Below are 15,598 nucleotides of genomic sequence, written 5' to 3'. Positions count from 1 at the left end.
TGCTCTCCTGAACACCCGTGAAGATGCGATCTCCAATCTTAACTGTAATCTCCCTTCTGTCCTCATTCTCTTTGATCTATCCTCTGCATTTGACAGGGTCAACCATGCCATCCTGCTCAATCGTCTTTGGGACAACCTTGGTATTACTGGTTAGGCCCTGGCCTGATTGACCTCCTTTCTCACCGACCGAACCTCTCAGGTCCAACTGGGGTCTTTCCTCTCTTCTATCTCTCTCTCTCTACTTGTGGTGTTCCCCAGGGGTCTAAGCTCTCTCCCTGGCTCTTCAACCACTACCTGGCACCTCTTGCCCACTGCATCGCTACTTTCTGCTCCAATTTTCAATGTTATGCAGATGACACTGAGCTCTCTTTCAGGCTCCCCTCAGCCACCTCTGCTTCTTCTCTCATACCAGACTGTCTGGCCGCAATTCAGGAATGGTGTTCCACCAGTGATCTCTGCCTTAATGCCAGTAAGTCTGAGATCCTCCTCATTGGGACACCCACTCCCTCCTTTCTTCTCTCTGTCGTTCCGCCCATTCTGGGCCCTCTTCCTGCTTCCTTGGTATCATCTTCGACTCCGCCCTCTCCTTCTCTCCTCACATCTCTGATGTCTCTAAGAAGTCAAACTATCAACTGCACCTCCTCAGAGGCATTCTTCCTTTTCTCACTTTCCCTCAGAAGCACACTGTCTCAAGAGCTCTGGTCCTCTCTTGGCTGGACTATTGTTACAGCCTCTTTCCAAATCTTCCTGTCTCTACTGTTCGACCTTAACAACTTATCCAGAGCAGGACTGCAAGACTTGTCCTTGGCCTGAAGCCCAGGGATCGTATCTCTCCAGCTCCGACATTTCTTCAGTGGCTCCCCGCGGCTGCAAGAATCAACTTCCGGACCCTCTGCATTGCCCACAAGGCTTTCTGTGGCCTGGGACCGCTCTACCTCCAGCTTTCTCTTCCAAAACATCTTCCTTCTTGAGCTCTCTGCTTATCCACCTCACATCCAAGCCTGCATCTCTGCGCCATCTAACAACTCAGACAAACTTTTCAATATCTGCAAGGAGCTGGCTAATCCTGCTGCAGTCTCTACCTCTCATGTTCCCTCCCAGGCCCTCTGCACGGCCTTGGCCTCTCATTTTACTACTAAAACCCAGGACGTACTGTGCACCCTCTCTTCCTCTACTTCCTCTTCCTCCTCCTCTACCACTCCTGGCCCTTCTGCAGCTGTCTCTCCTCCTCCTTTCTCCTGTTAACCCCTGACAGTGTTTCTAGATAAGTCGGATCTATAAAAGTCTCATTGAAGCAGGTTCTCCCGTACTCATCCAGAACAATCAAGGACCACATTGACACCCTTGCTCCAGCCTTGGTCGATTTCTGCAATCACTCCTTTGTCACTGGAACTTTCCCCTCTCCCTTAAGCACTCTCTTGTGCACCCCCTTCTAAAGAAGCCCTTGCTCAATCCTTCTTCTCCAGCTAACTATCATGCGATCTCCATCACTCCTTTCCTGGGAAAACGCTTGGAAAAGCTGGCCATCTCCCAGCTTAATCTACATATTAAATTGGTTGGTTGCCTCCATGACCACCAGTCTGGCTTCAGAGCTGTCAGAAGCACGGAAACTGCTCTCCTGAACACCCGTGAAGATGCGATCTCCAATCTTAACTGTAATCTCCCTTCTGTCCTCATTCTCTTTGATCTATCCTCTGCATTTGACAGGGTCAACCATGCCATCCTGCTCAATCGTCTTTGGGACAACCTTGGTATTACTGGTTAGGCCCTGGCCTGATTGACCTCCTTTCTCACCGACCGAACCTCTCAGGTCCAACTGGGGTCTTTCCTCTCTTCTATCTCTCTCTCTCTACTTGTGGTGTTCCCCAGGGGTCTAAGCTCTCTCCCTGGCTCTTCAACCACTACCTGGCACCTCTTGCCCACTGCATCGCTACTTTCTGCTCCAATTTTCAATGTTATGCAGATGACACTGAGCTCTCTTTCAGGCTCCCCTCAGCCACCTCTGCTTCTTCTCTCATACCAGACTGTCTGGCCGCAATTCAGGAATGGTGTTCCACCAGTGATCTCTGCCTTAATGCCAGTAAGTCTGAGATCCTCCTCATTGGGACACCCACTCCCTCCTTTCTTCTCTCTGTCGTTCCGCCCATTCTGGGCCCTCTTCCTGCTTCCTTGGTGTCATCTTCGACTCCGCCCTCTCCTTCTCTCCTCACATCTCTGATGTCTCTAAGAAGTCAAACTATCAACTGCACCTCCTCAGAGGCATTCTTCCTTTTCTCACTTTCCCTCAGAAGCACACTGTCTCAAGAGCTCTGGTCCTCTCTTGGCTGGACTATTGTTACAGCCTCTTTCCAAATCTTCCTGTCTCTACTGTTCGACCTTAACAACTTATCCAGAGCAGGACTGCAAGACTTGTCCTTGGCCTGAAGCCCAGGGATCGTATCTCTCCAGCTCCGACATTTCTTCAGTGGCTCCCCGCGGCTGCAAGAATCAACTTCCGGACCCTCTGCATTGCCCACAAGGCTTTCTGTGGCCTGGGACCGCTCTACCTCCAGCTTTCTCTTCCAAAACATCTTCCTTCTTGAGCTCTCTGCTTATCCACCTCCAACTCTCTGAGGGTCAGACGCTTCTCCAAGCAGAGAGGTGGGGGCAGATCTATCTCCTCCGCTGGAGCCTCCCTCTGGAACAGCCTCCCTGCATCTCTCAAACTTGAGCAGCCCCACCTCCGGAAGCAACGCAAGACTTACCCTTTTCGCTTCCGCTTTCTCTTCCTTTCCCCTGCTGATGCACTTGATTGCTCTGTGCACTGGTCACCCTCTGAACTCGGGCCTAGGCACCTGCATGTACAGTTACACACGCACTGCCTCTGGGCTCCCCAGCACTTAAAGGTCTGTATCTGTAACCCTATAGCCCCTCTATGCGCTTATGAGCCACCCGCCTGGCTGCACTCGTGAGTTAACTGCCCCCCCCCCGGCACTTCTCCCCTTCCCTCTTCCCTGCACATGCGCGATCTGAATGACACAAGGCCTAGTTAGATCGTTATTTTGGCCTCCAGTGTTTCCCCCTGCTTGTCTTGTCACGCCTAGAAAACAATTGTGTACAGGCGCGTTATAAATGTCACATCATATCCTATATAATAAGCGTGTTATGAATGAACAATTACAATTACAGTCCAAGCACTAGTCTCTAGGCTGGACTACAGCAATGCTCTGTAAACTGGACTCTGCAGCAGCACCCTTGTCCCCTGCTAGCCATACAAACCCAGGCAGCCAGACTCCTCTTCCACCTACCCGAACATTCACACATCACCTCAGCTCTCACCAACTTCGCTGTAACCAAAGAATTGTCTTCAAAGGTCTCTGCATTATTGTCAGTCATCCACCATAGAACCACATCTTGCAGTCATAATAAACTGAAACCCATCGCACACACAAACACCAGACAAGCATGCCAGCATCTCCTACACATTCCACTCGGCAAACTAGAATGCACATAAAATCAAGCATTTACCCACTGGGCACCCAGGGCATTGAACACCCTACCTCTTCACATCCGCACTGCACCCTCCATCACCACTTTCAGTAAAATCCTCAAAACATACTTGTTTCTCGCACATATCCCGGCCCCTCCATCTGCCTTATTACTTATCTGACCTCATCTTCCTATTCTGTCCTGAAAACATTGTGTAACTTGTGTTGTGTGTCACCTACAACCTTTTCAACCTTTGAACCTTATCAACCTTGGAACCATACAAAGCGACCTGAGACCCTCTATGCAGGGCCAGCGCTGAACACACTCCTAATAATTAAATAAATGGGCCCATACTTGCACCTACTTCTGAATCATTAACTTAAGCACCAGAGCACCGGGTTTAACACCAAATAAGAGCTCATCTGGACTAGAATGTTACTCATCCAGTGCTCTCAACGGGGGCCAATATTCATGTCATGAACACAGAAGAGTAGCAGGACCCTCATGCACTTGTCGCTGATAGCAAGCTGCAGCAAATTAAGTTCTCACAGCTTGTCCAAATACTGGGGGTGCGCGCACATCAGTAGTGGAGCGGCAGATTGATCCCCACACCACGCTCTATTCACACACTGGGGATAGCTGTCATCCCATCAGGCGCAGGGTTGGGCTTCTTCTATGGACTGGATCTCCATGGTTCCTGGCTTCCGAACAAGGGATTAGGATACTTAGGGGTACAATCCATTCCCACCACAGGCATGGAGCATGTTTTAGTGCTCAATATCTCTTTAAACGGTGAGTTGCATCTACAATTTGTCTAGGCTATGGGAACTGATATTAGACACATCAACTGGGATGTCCTGCCAAGCCATACACCAACATTTATGCTATTTTGCTGGAAACTAATGCACTATTTTGTTTTCACTCTTGGTTAATTGGTCAACTCTGCACAACCTGTCAGAACTCCGGTCTTTTCAGATCAGCAGGATCATCTACTCATCACAGTGCTGTAGCTTGTGCATAATGGGCGAGGGGGCGACGACCCGTCTATACCGTCACCCAATATGGAGGAGCTGTGTGTAAATTGTCAAAGGGATATGTTAAAAACATTTAAATACAAAAAATCTTGGTGTCAATATCTCCTGGCTTTCAGCTTGTTCCATAATTCTGGTATTTCTGTGGCCATCATACACAGGCTTTGTACATGTAAATAATTGGTAACAATCTGGTGGGTCAAATATTACTGTCTTGACCCCCATATATTACCCAGGAATGATGTGAGGGGAAAAACCATTCGCTTAGGGTCTATTCCGAGTGGGTCTTCATGGATAGCTTTGAAAGTGTCTTAGGGTCCTCTGTGAATAGGACAGTCATGAGGAACACTGTGTGCAAAATCTTCAAGCAAATGCAAGACCAGCTGGACTGCATGGAAGCACCCTTACAACATACCCAACCTGTTGCACGATTCATGATACAACCCTATATAGGTGGCACAGTCCACCAATGCATTTGCTCGCATAGAATTGTTACAGGAGGAAGATACCATTCCCACAAGAAGCTAACCACTGCCTCCACTCTGACTCACATTAAGGTCGGGGTGGACACCCTCTATGAGGCCAATACCTAATTTGAGTAACATAAGGTGGGTTGTTTGTGAAATCGACCATTCCCAGCCTCTTACCTTTGATCTCAGACGAAGAGCAGCCAAGGGCACACAGCTTTTCATTGCCTCCAGAAGAATGCATACCGCAAGAAAATGTCTTCAGACAGTATGAAGGGAGAAGGCAGCTCCTATAATGGTTGACAATTTACACAAATGCAGGTGAGTTGAAGTACCTGACTAGAAAGCTGAGGGGGAGCCCTCCTTCCATGGTAGCATCAAGCTTGCTCTTCTGGAAAAAAGGGGTGCAACATCCAAGGGCCTCTGATTGTACTCCATCTCTGCAAGTGTATATGTGGCTGAGTCTGCATATGTGACCTTCCTGTAAGGAAAACCAAAGGCAGAGTGTCCTAGTCCAGCAATATGGTGTCACTGATGGTCTGATTAGAATATTTGTGGTGCCTAGGCCACGATAAACTGCTTGACTTTACAGTGTCATTTTTGACCATTGTGGATCCGGCAGAACAAGCCAGGGAATACTGGCGTTCCAGTGGTCATATTGGCCCTCATTACAAGTCCGGCAGTAGCCTGCCGTGCTGGTAAAACCGGCAGGTTGCTGCCGGATTTACCATATTTACCATATTTACTGGCGACTGGCTTGCCAGAATTACCGGGGGATTATGACCCCGGCGTTCCGGGAAGTCAGGCGATGGTAAATGTAAATCCCCATTCCCATTTGAGTCTAATAGCACTCAATCGGAATGGGGAACACAGAAGCACCGGCACCGTTAGTAACGGTGCCGGTGCTTCCGTGTAGGTCTGCTTACCGTGGCCGCTGTGCCCGTCAGGGTCCGACCTGCTGGGCATAGCAACTCTAGCAAGCAGACCCATAGTGTGCCAGGCTGGTAACAACAGTGTCGGTAGGCTTACCAGCACAATTGTTACCGGACTGGCACACTTATAATGAGACCCATTGTTTTCGGTGCCTTGGCCCTGTCTCTGCTAGGCAATGCAAACTGTGCAATCTCTGTGGATATAATAGATTCACGAGAGCTTCTTAAAATAGAGTAATGGCTGGAAGAGCTGACCTCCTTAGAGGCTTGCCCTCATGCTCTACAGTTTCCCTTTGGTGACCCATTTGCTAGAGAAATTGCCAAATTCACAGGTCCTCGATAATGCACAATCTCCTATGAGAGGAGTGTTTTTATCAAAGATTTCTTCAGGCCTAACTGTGGCAAGAAATATCTTTCTCCCAGTATACTAAAAAGCACTGAGTATCCAGTGGGCAGAGGAATATCCCTTTACTGGGACAACCAATATCATGTCACACTCTTGTCTGTGGCAGTGGAAGCTGCCATTATGTGAAGTGTGTAATATCAGGTGTTAGATTCTCTACAAGTCCTTGATTCACCCCAAGGTGGGCAGGGACGTTTATTTCGACTAGACTAGATCTCCCTTCCACACAAAAGGTTCTGCTACAACCATCTTTTCCAAAGAAGACACATGACTGATTGAAAAGGAGGGCACAGTTTGTTTTAAAAAATGATCTGTTATGCTCAAGACGCTACATCTGGAAGGACTTTAGAGGACCGCCGTTGATATATGACTTTCTAATGGCGGCATTTACTAATTTTCTGCCACTCTAGTCGCCCAATTCCCTTACTTCAGGGCCTATTAACGGTGTAGCACGAGACACCGTGTCACGCTTTGATGAATCTTCTTTGATTAGAGCTACCCAATGCACTACAGCTCGGAGCTACGTAGGAGGCACCCTGTGGACATGTTTGTTCATTTTACCACATTAGACTCTCTCTGTCTATACTTCCATCTCTAGATGGTTCACACTTTACACTTATGTCATTAGCTGCTAAGCTTTAGCACGTTTCCTGCTTTTGTTAATGAGCTACTTTTTAGCGCTCATGTGTATGTATTTTTACTCTAGGTAGGAACGATTTTCGGTCCCATACCGCCTACTACTTCTCGAGTAGAGAGCACCCACTCGGCATCAATGGAGGTATCTATTCCCCTCTTTTTTGATTCCGTAGTTCATGAATTTTGAACTTGCAACATGAATTGCTAATTGTAAGTTTGTTTTGCGTTTTGTCTTTTATCTTATAGATGCTACGAATTCCGCGAATGTTATTAGTTGTCTACTGACTGTTGTCCTGGTTACTTGGTTAATCATATACCTCCTGATGAATGTTCCATAATAATTGTAGGAACTGAAACATGTCGAGCTAATACTTTGTATTTCTCACCAGAGTTATTAATTGTTTGTCTTAACTAAACCTAACCAGTGTAGGGTATGGTACACTATTTGTTAAAATGTACCTACAGACATTGAATGTGTCTACAGTTTGATACATTGTAAATCAGCTAAATTTTAGCCTGTCACGTAATGCCTGTTTGTTTTTCTGTTACTCTGTTTATGAATTGTATGTATTGTGGACCACATTATTTAATCACTTTTTAGACTCTGAACCTATTAAATTTGATGTTTATCTCTTTTTAATAACGACTGGTCCTTGTGTGGTCTCCCGATTCTGGGAGTCCTGTAAATGTGTGGCATCTACACTTTAGCTCTGTCTTCACCATAACTACAGATCTTTGTCCCCCCGGACACAGACAGAGTATACGTTGCTAACTTATGTCAGTCAACTGTATACCGGGCTTCCTCCATATCTAAGTTGTAGGACTTTAGAGGAACCTGTTTTTAGATTGGAGGAAGGAGAAAATAAGGTTAGTTATAAACTTAAGGGAGTGAAACCACAGGGCTTTTTAGAGTTCTGTGAGCAGATCATGCTCAGACTGCGTTGGGCTGGGCCTAGGTGGGAGCCACTACCAGAGAGACTTGGGTATTTTTGTTAAGAGTTCTGAGGCAGTGTAAGGTACGCAGAGAATCTAGGATTCTGTATCGCCCAAGGGGTAAAGGACATTGGAGATGCCGTCATGACATCCTTGAACGGTTCATCTAAATGTGGAGAGATGTGACTAATCTCTGCAGAGGAGAGCGGTATGCCATGAGATGCCACCAACGTTGGAGGGTTGTTGGAAAACCAGGGGCGGGATGAAAAAACGTTGAGGGCCAAGTGGAAGAGTAAGTCAACTGACCTTCGGATTGATCCTGAATGTCCCAAAATGTACAATAAAGATTGTGGCAGGAGGTGAGCTTGGACACTGAATTATTCTGCTATCTGCTAAATTGGGCCCTACCCCTTAGATAAATATCACCCTGGTCTTTCTCTGGCGTCCCAGGCTTCCCCCCCCCCCTGGTTCTGGATTCAATAACTGTCTGTAGAAAAACAATTCTTGCTACTTTTTAACAAGTCTTGTCAGTCTCTCAAAGTTCCAAAGTTTCCAACTGTTCCTCAAAGAAAGTCTCAAGTCTCTGAGAAAACAAAGTGCCCCAATTTCTTTAGGTGGAGGGATATTTCCCTGATACCTCACCACACAACCTGTAGCGACCCCTCCCCACTTGCTTTGCATCTTGGGAATCTCTGTGCTCTCTTGGCGTTTGTTCTTCACTGTGTTTATTGGGCATCTCTAGCCCCCTCTGTCCCAATGTCTCTCTTATCTCTATGGCATTATTGTAACCCCCTATGTTATGTAGCTCTTAGCTCTTGGGAGTTGTTCTGAGCTGTGTGGCGTATTACAATCCTCTGGCTTCTTGGGCTCCTGTAACCCCTCTCATTCTCCTGTTCCTTATACCTTTTTACAGGTCTCGCTGACCCTCATAGGGGCTTAGGGCAATCCTTCCTTCCTTCCCTTTCGTTCTCTCCTCTCTGCTGTGGACATGCCAGATACCTTCTGTTTCATTGGGTCTGTTCCAATGAGGCGGTGGCAATACCCGCATCTTGCAGGTTTTCCAGTCTGGATACGAGCAAACTTTCTCTTCCGTTCGTTTCGGCTCTCTCCGCTCTTGGGCTCTCTCATTGAGAGTGGAGGATTTGCTCCTCCCTCCATGCCTGGTTTCGTTTGTGGTTTACGGGCACCAAGCTCACCACATCCTCTGCCTAATGACTCCTCCACGTAAGGCTTTCCTTGACCTACCGTTGCCTCTCTGCCTGCGCTACAGCCGCCAAATCGTATTGAAGGTGGACTACTAACAATTTTAAGGCTAAGGCTTCCCAATCGACTGTGGCATAGGTCTGTTCCTTAGGAAACAACTTCCTGCTGGTACATAGGACGGGATGTTCTAGGAAATCATGTTCCTGGGAAAGCACTGCCCAAAGCCGGTTGAAGTCTGAGTCAGTGGCGCTAATAGTTACCAGGTGATGTCTAAGAATTGCTGACAGACTGCATCACCCAGAGAAGTCAAGACAAGAGCGAAAGATAAACCTGAGCACTCAGAACATTGGAAGTAAAAGTGGAACCTCTAGCTCATCTACACAATAAGTCTTTGGGCCTCATTCCAAGTATGGCGGTCCGGAAACAAGGGTACCGGTAAGGTTACCAGCACACTTGTTACCGGACCGCCACCCTACGAGTCTGCCTGCAGGGGCCGTTGCTCCTGGCAGGGTTAGACCTGCCGGGCGCAATGGCCCTTCAGGCAAACTTTTCACAGAAGCACCGTTGGCAACGGTGCCGGTGCTTCCGTCTCCCCACTACCATAGGACTGCACGGGAATGTAATGTCCAATGCAGTGCACTTCGGACCAACATAGTGCACTAAATCACACCAGTTACTAGCCACACTATTCTTGTGCTGTACTTGTGTTAGACTGTAAGAATCACGCTCAGCATATAAACTGTGCTATATTATGAATTATTACATGTTGTTTTAATATTTGTTTTGTAATATTAATGGTGATTACATTTTGTTTTCAGTTTATGCTTGTGGTGTGATCAAAACGACACGGGGATCTGGCTGTTGGTTACTATCCGTACCATATTGTGTGGAAGGGTGGGGTAGCCTGTACCCAAATGTGTGCATATGATCCTTCGCAAAAAGGCATTAAAGTACTCAATCTATTATTAGGCTCCCAGGTCCAGCTGATGTAAAGAGAAGAATGAAACTAGAAGTTAGATGCCATGTTTTAAAGACCTTTTTTAGCGCTTCCGAACTCTATAGCCTAACATTGTTAAAATATTGTGTGGTTAACCGGTGCAAACATGGTTGTTGAAAGGACAACTCTGAAATATTGCTAAAAAAACACAACAAATATAAAAATGTATTTATAAAGTCCATAATGGAGGACTTTGAGATGGACTCCGTGTCGAAGAAGTGCTACATGAACATTTCTAAAGCATAAAATGTAAACAATGTTGTAAAGAAGCACATTTGACAAGTTCGAAATTATAAATTATTAAAATTGTTTGTATTAAAATGTTGTGCATGTGTTTTTAATTTGAATGTTTTGTTGTTTTACTCTGCTTAACATGGCATATGAATTGTGCGTCAAATATTTTGTCACGTATTTTTGTTTTTGTTGTAATTGTCCTTTTTCATCATTCTCATACTATCTTTATAATGCATGTTAGATAGAAGTGGAAGATCTGAGGTGCTTTGTACTTCTTTGGACACATCTCACTCTGCGACCCATTCAACCTGTATAAACGATTATTTGTTTTCCTTTTTGTCTCATACATTTCTATATCAATTGATCCAACATGTGTATAGCTTAACATTATTTACATTGTGTAATATGATTCAACGTTTTGAAAAATTATGTAAATATTTAAAAATAAGCTCAAGATGCAGTAGCAAAGGTATCGGGTGTAGGCTGGCAAGCTCTCTATGAGCAGCTTGATACCCAGCTATAACCAAGTGCCGGTTTATTTGCACGGAACCTGAAATCCGAAAAACAGTTAAAAAAAACTGGAGGAATAGGTGCTTGGATATTATGCAGACGGGAAGATTTTCAAATGTATTTTTCTATTACATATTTATGCAAAATCTTGTTAAGTTTGAGAAGAGGGGAACACTTCTAATTATTCCTTCCTTGTGTTGTCTGTAGGACCATGTATGTCACTTTGTGGCTACTTCAGAGTCCTTTGATGCACATAGGCTACTGGCCTAGAGGGGTAGTGGGGCCAAGTTTGGATCACATATAGTAGGGGAGGGGCAGTTGTTGGTGAAACAAAAGTATTTCTCCTTGACAGACTCCTTCTTTCTTTTCAGGCAGTGGGAGCAAGTGATTATTTGGAAATGTGCAGCAATTTTGACACTGTTTTTATTCGTAAAATCCCTTTGCTTACAATGGCCAACAGGACCCAAACCCGGCGCTTCATTACCCTCATTGATTCCTTTTATGATCACAAGGTACAGTTGCATGTCGAGTCTAATAAACCTTTACAATGTTGAGGAACAGTGCATATTTTAAATGTAAATTATTTAAATGTCTGATAATGGAGGAGCTAAAGGAGATATGTCAATGTGAATCCACCAGAAACTATTACCTGAATATATATCTTTGAGTATCAAGCTTATGTGTTGTACTTCAGTAGAAGGGACAGACAACAAGCAGCATCTATAATGTAGAAATAATGCCCAGCACCGGAAGTAATAACAGCTAAGTAAAGGGTGCCTTGTTAACTACAAACCACGAGAGGGTTGGAGGGAGCATGGAGGGCTGCAAGCATGTTGGGTTTTCCGGATATTTCCTCTTTAATATTCATAGGTAAATGTGCATGTAATGATTCTAAATGCATTAAAGAATATCAATGAGGTATTTCCTGAACATTATATTGATGTCACTGGGACGGACAACACCATTCTAGCCTTAGGCTTTCCTTTCACAGAAAATTGGTATGAGGAGTTTCAGTTCAATCTGGTCAATTGAAGTAAACTGAGGCTGAAACCCCCAGGATGCATTTGCTTGTTATATGCAGACTCATGATTGGACATGTGGTCTCCCAGTGACAAGGAGTCATATAGTCAGACCACACTGAGTCCAGCACCATATAAGATGCTACCCACCACCACTCAGTGGATAGCATACCAACCGCCATGGTTGTGTGACAGACAAAATGTATAAGTCATTCAAGGTATGAAACATTTTTATGAATGTAAAATGTAAGAAAAAATGCAAAACCTGTCTAATTTTTCAATGAAGACAAGTAAAGGGTAAAATTGTTAATGAGTGTTGAGAGCAAGAATGGAATGTGCTGGTTTGTTCATACAAATGCCTTGTTAAGCCGCTACTGTTCTATAAAATAATGACTTGGGAATGTGAACGAAAAATGCATGACTAAAAGCGAAATATTTGTAAAATCTGTTTTAAAGAACAGCCTAACAATTTGCAAAAAACATGCCAAGTAGCGGCCTTCAGAGAAGCAACATGCATAAACATACCATTGCAGTTCGTAAATTGAAAGCTCATTATATACAAAGCCACATTAGTACAGGATGATTGAGTTTGAAGACAGGAGACCCCCGACCCTACTGTTGCATTAATTACTGAAAGACATGCCTTTTAGAATGCCTCAGGATTGGTCAGTGACATGGTTAAAAAAGAATGAACCTTGGCCAAAGATGTGTTGCCATCATGAGATATTAATATGTTATGTATGCAAATATATATTGCATGTACAGAAATTGCTGTTACGTTTTTTGTGGGGAGGTGCCTACGCCCCATGCCCTCCCATAGCTCTACCACTGAGCCCAGTACGTTTGTTATTGTAGCTGCAATGCACAAGAGCAAGTCACTGTTTACTTGCAAGTAGCTTATTTTATGTAACACACTACATTTGCAGATCTATACCTGGTTGTATCATATTTTGCGGGGCACATTTTTATCATTTCTTGTATTATGTTTCATCGCCCTGTAGCATGGTGCTTCCTTTTGTGAGGGCGACACATTATAAAACAAATTAACCTGTTGGTGTTAAGCAGAAGGATTCTGCAAAATCAGAGAGATTGGAGGAAGGTGTTTGACGTAAAGGATAAACAAATGGATATTGGCAATGGAAATTGAGTTTGGTCTCTTCTATTTGTGTCAAGTGCTTTTGGTGGCCTTACAGCAGTACAAAAAGTGATGTCGATGCAATTATTTTATTTATCAATAATGTAACAATCCTTTCATTGTTGAGTATGGATTGCATCGGAGGACATTACACAGCAAATAAATGGAAACCCGATTTTTCGCAGCTTTGACGTCTCAGCAGCATGCTTTCATTTTTCCCTGGTTCCTATTAAAAAATAGGAGCCACTACTGCAGATGGAAGCAGTGTAATTGCAACTGTTACGCCACTAGCTCTCCCATTCTCCCACTCCCCCCACATAAGTCTCCTCATACCCAGTGGAAGAGGCACAATGCCAGGAGCTCCACTATGTCTCCTAATTGACACACAGTCGAAAACATCACTGTCTCTGAAACCCACGCTGGTACAAGTGTATTTATTATGTTACTATAAACTTAACTCTTGCTATCTTGCATTCACATTTCGCTGATGTAATCATCCATTATTTTGATTCATACTACATTTAGGTCCTGGCTTTCGATGCCACAGCTTGATGCCAAGTGCCATGTACTAAAGACTACGTTCTTGTGGGTCTTATCATGGAACATCGCTGTGCTTAACAAATATACTTGATAATGATTGGCGTTCTTTTGTCCACGAATTCGGGGTGATTTGCTTCCAAGAAACGTGGGCTATGGTGCCATCTAATATCCAAGGTCATGCCACCTTTGCCATTCCGGCATATAAGGGTGAGAAGGGCCGTCCAAGTGGAGGCCTGTTGATATGGGTGAATATCACCTTGACTAAATCTGTCGAGTATATAGATACTGGTTCTCCAGATCTTCTGGAATTGCATATCAATCTTAGGGATAGTTCTGAGATCCTGCTGTTAAATATTTACAACAGGATCATCCCAGGAAAGGTTGCAGAGCTGGCAGGGACGATAGCAGAAATTGCCCGGGCATGGAGATTCTCAGTGCGGGTGCCAGTGAAGACCCTGGTGGTGGGGGACGTCAATCCCCAGTACGAGCCTCTGCGTAGTATGGTAGATACCCTAGAGGAGGAGGATAGTTACTGGGGGCTGGGTACCCTTAAGGCAAGCTTCCCAACCAGGCGACATAGATTTGCAAAAGAGGTTGCTATCGCCTTCATGTCAGCTAACCCAAGGGCTTGTAATGGCCGATTCTTGGAGGATATTCCAGCTGCCCCAACGTTCGACAACAAGTTGTTCAACAGTAATATTGATTATATCCTGGAGCACATTGAGGCCTGGGGCAACATTAATTACTTTTGTATTTGAAATAGGGTCGAAATCGACCATCACCCCCTGCTCCTGGAAGTGAGTGAGGATTTCTGGGCAACAGTAGCTGAGAGAGCAGGCAGTGGCACGGTTAGGGTCGCCACAGGGAGCATTTAGATCATGCCAGGCGTAATATTAGGTGGTGTAAGCTTGACCTCGAAGTAACTCTGCCTTTGGTCTATCAAGAGATTGTTCCATTTGTGGATGATCTTGCCTCAGCGGACCCCGGGATGGGCTGATTATAGTGACAATACATGAGAACCTGATAGCAAAGGTGGGGACACACTACTCTAAAAGTAGTGCATAAATCTGTGAAGATTTCAAATCCCTGGTATGATAAAGATTGCAAGCTGGCTAAGGGCAGGCTGATTGGCGAGACGAGCATCTGGCGATGGGTTATGGTTGGCCAGAGCAGATTACCGCAGGATTCTGATGGGGGAAAAGAGGGATTGGCACAAGAACATCTGGAGGGAGTTGCTGCATGCCATAGATAAAGGGGATTAATGGGGGTTCTGGAGACTAATCGGGGCAGAGAAGGGAAAGGGACCTAACACGCTGCAAGCCTGCATTACAGAACGTACTTGGGTTGAACACTGTAGCAGTCTTTATGGGGCAAAGGGGGGTGTGTCTGGTAAGACTAGCACTGACGAGGTGTGCACCATGGGAGGAGTTGTCACGAATTACCCCCACTGAGGTTAACATGTGAGGAGGTGGGGAAAGCATTTATGTGCCAGAAGCTGGGTAAAGCACCTGTCCCAGATAGGATACCCATTGACTTCCATAGGAATGAGATTGCAGTCTGGGTGCCATATCTATCCAGGTTGTTTAATGTTGTTCTGAGTATAAATGCGGTACCAGAGTCCTGGAGAATAGCAGAGTTGGTCCCAATTTATAAAAAAGGCCCCAGACATGACCCCTTCAATTATAGGCCTATTTCATTGCTGGATGCAGGGGGGGACATTTTTGCCAGGGCATTGTTAATACATTTAGACTCCTGGGCAAGCAAGGGGTCAATTATAATCACTGTCAGGCGGGGTCCTCAGAAGCACTGAGCCTAGTCGACCAAAGTCATTTACTAAGGTTGGTGTGCGACAAGTACGCAGTCCTGAGAAAAGTTAGTGTCTATGCAGTCTTTGTGAATCTGCGCACTGCCTTTGACACTGTCCCTGGGGAGCATCTCTGGGAGATATTGAGGAAGCAGGGCATCCCCCTGTCCCTTGTTCACTGCAATTCAGAGCCTACACACGGGCAATACCGCAGTGATTAGATGGGGCAGTGATGGGAGAACCTTCGATAGCATCAGAATCTGTACTGGCTCCCAAGCTCTTCTGC

At 45.3% G+C, this 15,598-nt stretch overlaps 1 protein-coding gene across 2 annotated transcripts in view; it reads left to right on the top strand.

Moving 5' to 3' along the window:
• The window catches only part of AFG1L (AFG1 like ATPase), a 2,086,687-nt gene that overhangs the window by 1,864,220 nt on the left and 206,869 nt on the right, over nucleotides 1-15,598 (top strand). For both annotated transcript variants that reach the window (XM_069606550.1, XM_069606549.1), the window contains exon 11: nucleotides 11,186-11,326. In XM_069606550.1, coding sequence (XP_069462651.1) covers nucleotides 11,186-11,326 — 141 coding nt within the window. The remainder of the gene's footprint in view (nucleotides 1-11,185; nucleotides 11,327-15,598) is intronic.

The sequence above is a fragment of the Ambystoma mexicanum genome, chromosome 4p, assembly GCF_040938575.1.
Source record: "Ambystoma mexicanum isolate Mex_15411 chromosome 4p, UKY_AmexF1_1, whole genome shotgun sequence".
In the NCBI taxonomy this organism is placed as follows: domain Eukaryota; kingdom Metazoa; phylum Chordata; class Amphibia; order Caudata; family Ambystomatidae; genus Ambystoma; species Ambystoma mexicanum.
This window is presented reverse-complemented; position numbering and strand designations above follow the sequence as displayed.